This window comes from Chanos chanos, chromosome 7 (genome assembly GCF_902362185.1).
Source record: "Chanos chanos chromosome 7, fChaCha1.1, whole genome shotgun sequence".
In the NCBI taxonomy this organism is placed as follows: domain Eukaryota; kingdom Metazoa; phylum Chordata; class Actinopteri; order Gonorynchiformes; family Chanidae; genus Chanos; species Chanos chanos.
In genome coordinates, this window is record NC_044501.1 from 40,363,765 (window position 1) to 40,373,738 (window position 9,974).

The 9,974-nt window shown below is 37.6% G+C and overlaps 1 protein-coding gene and 1 non-coding gene across 2 annotated transcripts in view; both read right to left on the reverse strand.

Moving 5' to 3' along the window:
- Positions 1-4,824: 4,824 nt before the first annotated feature.
- Positions 4,825-4,934, reverse strand: trnal-caa (transfer RNA leucine (anticodon CAA)). The gene is made up of 2 exons: positions 4,897-4,934; positions 4,825-4,870 (listed from the first exon to the last, which is right to left on the reverse strand). It is a non-coding gene; the product is annotated as a tRNA-Leu (tRNA).
- Positions 4,935-6,356: 1,422 nt separating this feature from the next.
- LOC115816379 (guanine nucleotide-binding protein G(i) subunit alpha-1-like) overlaps positions 6,357-9,974 on the reverse strand; it is an 8,563-nt gene continuing 4,945 nt past the window's right edge. Inside the window, exons 6-8 of the mRNA XM_030779336.1 lie at positions 7,655-7,784; positions 6,836-6,983; positions 6,357-6,556 (exon numbers count right to left, since the gene is read on the reverse strand). Of these exons, the coding sequence (XP_030635196.1) occupies positions 6,357-6,556; positions 6,836-6,983; positions 7,655-7,784 (478 nt within the window). The remainder of the gene's footprint in view (positions 6,557-6,835; positions 6,984-7,654; positions 7,785-9,974) is intronic.

Genomic DNA, 9,974 nt, shown 5'->3' on the forward strand with positions numbered 1-9,974 from the left:
CAGGGCTGGCCCAAGCCTTTATGGGGCCCTAAGCAGTATTTCACTTGGGGGCCCCCATCCTCGGCACCGCCAGTACTATTGACTATTGTCAATGCTGGATCATTCACACGCTGACTGTAAGTCTAACACACCCATTATTAACTTTATTAGTTGTAGCTGTGTTGCCCACATCATACCAGTATCATCCTGGCATGTTATTACCCTTCTATGGTTTATAATTTTAAAAGGTAGCAAACTCACAAGAGTGGTCTGGTGTTAATTTACACTTTAATATTCAAAGTGATACAGTTCTAAGTAGCATACTGAACGTGGTGTACTGAGAAGTAACAAATTAAACCAGGAGACAATGCATTTGCTATAAACCAGTTAGCAAGTGTAATTGCTTTTGGCTTTAAAAAAATTTGCAATGTGCAAAAGTGCACAACAACTACGATAGAGTATTAGGGCCACATGAGGAAAAAAAAATTCCGAGGCTTTGAGAATAAGCTCATAATGTTACGAGAATGAAGTCGTAAGTGAGAAAATAGGCATAATATTATGAGAATAAAGTCATAATTTAATGAGAATAAAGTCATAATACTTCAAGAAAAACTCCTAATATTTCGAAAATAGAGTCGTATTTTTACGAGGACACAAATCATAACATTATGAGTATAAAATTGTAAAATTTTGAGAAAAAGCATAAATTTTATATTACCAGCAACTAACAAAATGGGCAAGGGGATTAGGGTTAGGGTTATATTATGGCTTTTTCTTGTAAAATTAAAACTTTATTCTGCTAATATCAAAAACTTATTCTCGAAATCTCAGAATTCTCAAAATCTGTTTTTCCTTCATGTGGCCTTAATATCCCTGTCATACCCAACAAACAGTACCTCTCTCACTAAAATTGCCACCTAATATAAAAAAATAAGTGCGTCATTACTTTTTTGCTGCTTTTTCCATCACGCAGAGGAGAGAGTAACCTAACATTAGTCTGACTGACTGTGTAGCTAATGTCCTTAACATTGTGCATGCCATGAACGTGAGACCAGCTCTGACAGAGGCAGCGAGGACTGATTAAACCAATGGTATTAGCTAGCCAGCCCGTCAACATACTTTCGTTTTTTTTTGTATGATTACCATTGACATAATACAATATTTCATATGTAAATGAATTAATAAAGAGATTTAAAAAATTCTCTTGTAGGACGTTTGAACGCTCTGGGGGGCCCGCAGGTGGCCACAGAAGCCCTAAGCAACTGCTGAGTTCGCTTATACCACTGGCCGGCTCTGCAACTACAACTTTAATTGCTTTTGATTTTAAAAAAATGCAAAAAAAAAAAATAACAATAATATTACCAGAATAAAATCGTAAAATGTCATGCGGAAAAAAAACCCATAATTTTTGAGAAAACGTATTATCAGCAACAAACAAAACGGGTGAGAGGACAGTCAGTGGCAGCCTGAGCTTCTGGAAACTGCTGTTTGTCTCAGGCGTCGTGTCGTGCCACACACATCAGTCAACAGGAAACTTTACTTTAATCATCTAATCATTAAATGTTTGATAAATGTAGTTTTGCTTAATGAGCAAATAAAGGATTACAGTTTCAGTCCTCATTTCGACGCAGGCAGCAGTCTGCTCTTCTGATATCTCTCCTCTAAAATAACACGTATCCTAAATTACAACGTAATATTATGACTTTTGTTCTCATAAAATTATGACTTGATTCTCATAATATTATGACTTTTCCTTGTAAAATTACAACTTTATCATCGTTATGTCACGACCTCATTCTCCAAATCTCTGATTTTTTTTTCCTCCACATGGCCCTAATACTCTGTATTAAGAACATCAACTACAATTAAAATCAAATAGATACACAGAGGGATGTGTCCTTTTTGCGACATCATTTTTTTGCTGGTTTTTCCATCGACACAGAGGAGAGGACTGTGACATAACGTTAGTCTGACTGATTGTGATTGCATCCAAGTGCAGTAAATGTCCGTTACAGTACACGAATGTAACAGCAGCTCTGACAGAAGCAGCAGGAAACTGCTTTTTGAAGAATGAAAACAATCTTGTTTATTTGAAACAGCGAGGACCACAGTCAGTATAATACAATGCCAAACATTTCCAAATTTGAAATTCATACATTTCTGGGCAGAGACATTAAATGAATTCATAGTTGTTTCCATTTTTCAGCTCGACATACAGCTTGTGCAGTATTCAGTGTTCAACTTATTTAACACTTTCAAACGTCACACTTTTCACAACAACACCCAAAACTTCTGTGTACTTCACACCATTCGCATGACAAGTGTTAAATGCTAAACTGATGCACACATATTTTTAAAAAGTTTTTTTCTGACACATAATCTCCACAGTTTTCTGATCATCAGTCTCGATTTTCCATGCTACAAGGGGGGTGATGGTTAATCATACAGAGGGAGAACTCGCGACTTACTTGCTTTTTAAATGTTTTATTGGTGACCGATGGAACATATACACACATATAGATATAGACGATAACGTGGTGACGACCAATTGTAGACCCCTCACAACTATACAACTACCAGAGGAAAACTATCAGCAATGTGGCATGACTGAAAACATTATTTTTTTAAATGTAGCCTATACGACACTGCGTAATATTACATAAGGCTGTGCATAGACATAGGCGGTAATGTGGTGAGTACTGACATCAGAGATGCACTTCCAAAATAAAACGATGAACTTACGCTTCAAAAAAGATATACAGCTTCATTGTCAACTGAATAGTGTATGAGATGACTACAGTTAAACTGATGCAATGTTCGAATCTACGAATAAAACGCTGCATCGCACATTTCTATAATTTGAATTTAAACATTCGTGGGAAATACGTACATTGATTAAAAACCTTCAAGAACAATCTCACTATGTAACAGAAGTGTTGGCCCAACAAACTGTATTTTGCGATAAGACTTAAGATGGGGATTACGTTTTCGAAAACACTGAATTGAAGCAGGCGGCGTTTCCAAGTGATAACAGAGCCCATCCATGTGGAGTTTGTCCACTTCCTATTAATGCCCCTGTACCGCTGTTGGCTGCAATTCACCTAGAGGGCACTCGCGAGAGCGTCTTCTGTGAATATGAGTGAATGAAGCTAAACGGTGGAAACGATTATTTACACCTGCTTTAAAAAAAAAACAAAACAAAACAAACAAAAAAAAAAAAACAGCCCCATTTTTTATTTTAGTCTTTGCAAATATAGTATCCATATATTAGAACTGCAGTGAAAAAACAGTAATGTCCTTTCATGTTTCTTTCAGGGAAGGTGATTTTGTCCATGAAATGCTAGCATTGTGCTAAAGTGTCAGGTTTATCTTTTCCACATTAACGTGCCTGCTCAGCTCTTCTGTCTTGAGTATGACTTTTTTTCTGTGTACTAGTGGCATGACAATACACAGAGAAACTATATATGCTTAATATGCCCTTCAAACAACCTTTGACCAGTAAAGGCAGTGTTTGTGGTGGCATCATGTAATGTGTTTACCCCCCCCCCCCCCCCCTTTCTCATTTCTATGTGTACATAAAACAGCACATCATACTTTCTCAAACTTGGTTAAACAGCAGTGCAGCTGTACAACTAACGGTATATGCCTGCCTGCTGTCTAAAATCTCCTATCTGAAATTTTCATGAAGCTAAACTGATCTGAAAAGATTTTCCAGTGTGTCCTTGCTTATAGACTCTCATGTTTCCTTGTAAAAAATGACTTATTACATATTAGAGAAAAAAGAAGGTGATCTTTTGAGTTTAGATTTATTGTTTTCTTCAGTGCTTTTTAAGTAAATAAATAAATAAGTAAATAAATAAATAAACAAATAAGTAAGTAAGTAAGTAAGTAAATAAATAAATAAATAAACAAATCACCTGCAAAACTTTTATGGGTTTCCTCCATTTCTGGAAAGCAGAAAATATGACATCGTATAACGGTTCATTAAATCAGGCTACAAATCCTACAGTTTATAACAACATGTTGTCGTTTCAGTTTGTATTGTTTTGTTTTACATTCAAACAACAGCATACTGTCAATGATAGGACAGCGCTTGCTGTGAATTCGGATGTATCAGTATCAGCTGACTCAAAGTCTTCACTGTGTTAGTAGATAATAATTGTACACATCACCCACTGCTTATTGGTCAGGTATTTCTTTCTTTCTTTTTTTTTTTTTTCGTTTAACAGTGATCTCCAGTAGGGGGAGGCATCACTTACTGTTAAGTGTGTTTATCATGTCTATGTTTTCATCAGTAAACTTCCTCTGTATCTCCTCTATCATCTTCAGTCTATCTGTAGAGTAGATGAGTATAAAGTAACAATTAATAGATTAATATTTGTTCGGATGCTGTGTGCATTAATTTAAGATTTTTTTTGTCTACTCACAAAGAATTGCAGGTAATCTTTGGAATTCAGATTTCGCTACAAATGTAGGATCATTTGTTACCATTAGCGACTGTACAGTATTGTTACCAATTATAGAGACACATGGTACTGCCTGTTCTTTGTCACCACATGCTCATTTAGTTATCATTAATGACAGACAGAGGAGGTGTACACTATAGGCTTCTACAGTAATGATGAAAAAGGACAAGATCTGTAAACTTGATAAATCATATTTTTCTTGTCTGCATTCCACTTTCCCTTCCCTTTGTAAGGTGTTCTATTATGTCTAATTAAATCAACACATTTTATATCATTACATAATTTTTTTTAAATGTATTATTGTTTATTTATTATTATTATTATTATTATAAGCCATTTACTGCTACTACTTTACATTTATTTGAAGACAAAACTCTGATGTCAGAAGTGGGATTCGAACCCACGCCTCCACCTGGAAACCAGAACACCCATCTGCTGGAAGGTATTAAGCCTTGAGTCTGGCGCCTTAGACCACTCGGCCACCCTGACACAAAAAAGGCTTTAGGAGCAGCTGAAGCTTATCTCCACAGATTAAACTATGTAGTCACCGCTTTATGAAACCTTCTGTGGACCTGTCCTAATGTAACTGTTCTTGGGTTGCCCTTCTCCATCAATATTTTAAAACAGAAATCTTTCCAAAGTTTAAGGAATGGACATTCATCAAAATTAATAGTCAGTATAGTGTATCAGTATCTATATCTTAGAGTAAGTCAATAATGTTTGTACTCTTTAGGTTCGCTATAGGACGATTAAAACAGACAGACCGGTGATTGATTTATAAAGAGAAGGAAAGAAGTAGCCAGCATGTTTTACATGATTTTTTTTTTTTTTAAAGATTTGTCAATACGTATGGTCTCAACAAGATCAATCAATCAATAAATAAAGTATCCAGTTAATTCACAAATAGACAGTAGAGAAATACAAGAAAGTGATCCTATAAATATCCAAGGATTATGCCAATAAATAAACAAATAAATAAATAAATACATAAAAAAATAACAGAGTGACAGAAATATAAATCAAGTATATTTCTGATTTACCAGTATCAGTTTACAATAACATTCTACAGAGATATCTGTCTTAAGTCTGGTCACGGTGACAGCCTGTTCAGAGAGATGAGGGTGTTTGGAGCTAAAGGTTCTGAAGAGGATAGGACATTCTTCAAAGGCTTGTAGAATACGTTATTCTAGTTTCTCATCTTCCTAGTAATGCAATGGCGAGAGTGGTTTACCAAGCAAACTAAGTGTGAAAACATACATCCATCACATTTTTGCTGGGATACAAGAAAAAGAGTAAGAGGTCAATATGTCACTTCAACCTATAAGAAACATATATAAAATTGCAAATGAAAGACATCAAGGAGAGCATACTCAAGAAGGTTTCATTTCCATGAATTTAACAAACCTTGTGAAACACTAAGAAAAAGACATAAACTGCTTCAGTGTGGATTGTAAATGTGTTTTATTAGCAAAATAAGGAAAAGGAGTCTAGAAATATTTCCAAAATGCAGAGAACACACACAGACACACAGTGGTGGCATTAGTTATCAATATTCTGTGTTTACCTGTTCGTTTAACTTGCTGTCGTGTTCCCATGGTTCTCTAGCAGACTTTGACAATAATATTTCATACATGCTTTGAATATTCTCAAAACATCCTCTTGTTACATACTTCTCTTAAACACACTACAACAGAAACAGAACTCTCCTTTTCTGACTTAATATAAAGCTTTCTGTCTTTGACAGGTTACAACACCTAAACTGTTCATTCACTCTCCCCGCCCACAGTTTTTCACTGCCGCCACCAAGGGGGGGGGGGGGGGGGGGGGGGGGGGGGTGTGTGTGTGTGTGTGTGTGTGTGTGTGTGTGTGTGTGTCTGTGAAACTGCCGACTTCGGCCCTAAGCCAGCCTCTCTAATCTTTCGGCCCAAGGTGCCAAGGGCAGCCACAAGGGCGGAGAGCCCTGATTAAGACACCAGTGACAGCATCAAAGACAAACTGCATGTCCTTTGTGTCAGTCGCACACGTGAAGTGGGTGTTGATGTGACGGTGCTTACTCAGGTCCTCAAACTGACGCCGGATGTAGTCTGCAGCCTCCTCGTACGTGTTGGATCCTAGCCAAAAAAAAACAAACAAACGCCTACCTTACAAGGGATTGAGGCGAGAACAAATGATGTCAAAAAGGGAGCCTATGCCACACTGAGAGAAACGGTTTCACCTCTCCGTTTCGTCCTCATAAAAGAGATCTTTTGTCCGAACTTGTTTTTTCTCTCGGGCCCCAGATGAGATTGGAAAATAAAAAAATGGCTGAGGGGTACAACCTAATCCCCTCTGGTGATATGTGAAAATGAAATTAAGTCCATTGGTCTGGATCCACCCTGTGAATCCTTTACCTGCATATTCTGGAAAACAAACGGTGAGTGGGGTCTTCTTAATCTTCTCCTCAAACAGATCTTTCTTGTTGAGGAGGAGAAAAGTGTAGTAGCCCACGCGTCGCTTGCAGATGCTGTCAAACAATTTCAGGCTTTCGTACATTCGACTCTGAGGAGACAAAAATGGCAAGGTTATAATATTCGCTGGTGAATATCATACCGGTTCTTTAAGGTTACACCGTTGGTGAACTTAATGTTCGCCCCTTTTTTCCTTTGATTATCCTATGTTTTAAGACAAGTGGTGTAAATGAATTCTTTAGTTTCACACAAAAAGGGTTGTTTTTCACACAAAGGTATATTCTTTGTTTTTCTTCACATTGAGTATATTTTATTCTGCTTCATCTAAATGAGAAAAAAATGTGTCATAAATCTCTCACTGAATGTGAGATGAACTTCATTCACATCACGGAGACTTTACTTTACTTTACTTTATCTTGAGAAAAGTCAGTTCATCAGGAGTACTGTTAAGGCTTCCTCCTCCCTGACAGTTCCGCTTTTTGACATTACGCCAAATCTAGCAAACCAGGAAACACTGCTTTGTGAAATATCATTCTGGATAAACATGTCCTACTTATTCTTCGTGAGTTCATCAGCGAATGAGTATTAGAGATTTTCTTCAGCGAAAACCCCTTGGCTTCATTGCTATTACATGACCATTGCAAAATGCTTTTGACATAACAAAGGATGATCTGTAAAACAAAGCTTGGAGTACTCTTTTAGTAACTGGAGTATAAAAATGTCTATAGACTATGACAGACTTGTAGTGTTTTTAAATAATACCATCTCCTCATCCTCTCCCAAGACCAGGTCATAGTCACTCAGTGCCACACAGAAGATAATCGCCATGGTCCCGTTAAAGCAGTGGATCCACTTCTTCATTTCTGACCTCTGACCTCTGACATCAAACATCCTATAAAAATGTACAAAATGCCAGAATGACACATCTACAAATACAGATTAAACATACTCAAAGTAAAGGTTTCCCTACATGTACATTGGTTCTGTGAGCTATATAAAGTATGTAGATTTAACCTTGAAATACACACATATGCAAACCAAGAGTATTAGCACAGAGATCATCCTTATTTACAACCTGTGAAATGCCATTCCAACAAATAGCAATTCTGACATGAATATGATACCTCCCAGAGCCAGCCTGACGCATAGGTGGCACAGGCAAATGCTAGGAGCATTGTCCATCGTTAGGGGCGCCCCAAATGAGGGAAGAAAAAACAATTCAAAATTACTAAATTATTTTACTTTTTTTTTTACTAACACTATTTTCTCTACGTCATGACAAGCTGACAACTTAGATCACAGGATGTCGAAAAGCCTCGCGCTCTAGAATCTTTTATGACAACATTTTAACTTGAATCATTAATACAGCCAATGGACAGCAGTCGTAACGAATAAGTAGCCTGTCTTGTCCGTGTGACTGGTCTAGACCTGGCTGTAACTTCAAAAAAATGTCTATAATATAGTATGTACCTATTTCGAATGACAAAACAAAGACAATTGACGTCAAAGACACATTTTCGTGTCTCGTACACTGGTATGCATATTTTTCACTATTCCTTTGGTGCGCTCCTTCACTTAGTGCCCCTACGTGCTGCATATGTTGCATACCCCCTTTTTGCGCCTCTGAATTCAAATATGTTTATCATATCAGAAAGACCAAAGCCTTCTACTGCACAGGGAAGAAAAAGAAGAAGAGGAGGAAAAACAGGGAAAGGACAGAAGTAATGTGATGAGTGAATAGTAAAGTTCACTAATTTAATAAATAGCAAGAGTTGACGTCAGTTACTCCCACCTTAAATTCATTAAGGAAAGTTGGAAAAAAAACAACTGTTCAAGTGTTTGGGGACTAACCTTAAACATAATTTTGAGAAATACACTTTCTCTTAAGTGTGCTGCAGGAACCATCCACTGTCTGCCTCAAGAAACCAGATGTACATTTTTATTGACATCTTAGGCAAAAGGCAGGTTGCCAGTCTATCACAGGGCAGAAACAAGGACAAACACACTCACATTCATACCTAGGGGCAATTTAGTGTCTCCAATGCACCTAAGCTGCATGTCTTCGGACTGTGGGAGGAAACCGGAGCTCCCAAAGGAAACCCATGCAGACACAGGGAGAACACGCAAACTTCCATACAGAAAGAATCAAACCCGAGACCTTCTTGCTGTGAGGCAACAGTGCTACCAACTGCACCACCGTGCCGCCCTGCTTTTTCATCCCATTGTGCAATTAAGTCGTAAGCCTTTACATTTTCATTATTGATTAGTCTTATATGTACAGCAAACAGCATGCATCATATGAGAGAAGTACTCCATTGAATACATGGTTTCAGCATGAATTCCAGGTGTAATTACTCTTGCTGTTTGTCTTTAGAATGTTACAGGCTATCATGTGGCTTAGCAGTTTCTGTGTGAGTGTATAAACACAAGGATTGGTGATGGAATGGGCTGCGATGCAAACAGCACCAGCTAAACTCTTGCCTAGGCCACCAGATTGCTCAGGGCCAGATCTGATGCCTCCTATAGGTTCAAAGAGATTCTACTACTCTTCACTTCAAGAACCTGGCAGCCGTTCCTTTCGACCATGTCTTTTCTCTGCCCTTGCTCCGCTGTGGTGGAGCGACCTTCCTCAATCAGTTAGAACTGTGGAATCTCTTGCCATCTTCCGAAAGAGACTGAAAACCCACCTTTTCAGAATCCACCTGTCCCCCAATGCGTAACCTCTCTTTTTATGTTGTGGCATATAAAAAAAAAATCGAAACAAAACAAAATATACGTACTAACCTTATCTCTACGTCACAGGTCTTCTTCATTGTTTTTCTTCTCTATCATCGAAGAACATACAGGAGTGTGGTACTGAGAATAATCGGTTTGCATTCTTACCATGATCTTTTGCTTACTAGGTCATTAAACTCGATCGACGCGCTTATTGTAAGTCGCTTTCGTTAAAAGCGTCTGCTAAACACCAAATTGTAAATTGTACTATGCTCTCTAAGAAATGTTCAAAGTTGAAAACAGTTTTTACAAAGTTTAAGAATTTAAAAAAAAATGGTTTTGAATTGATGGCCGCTTACACATACGG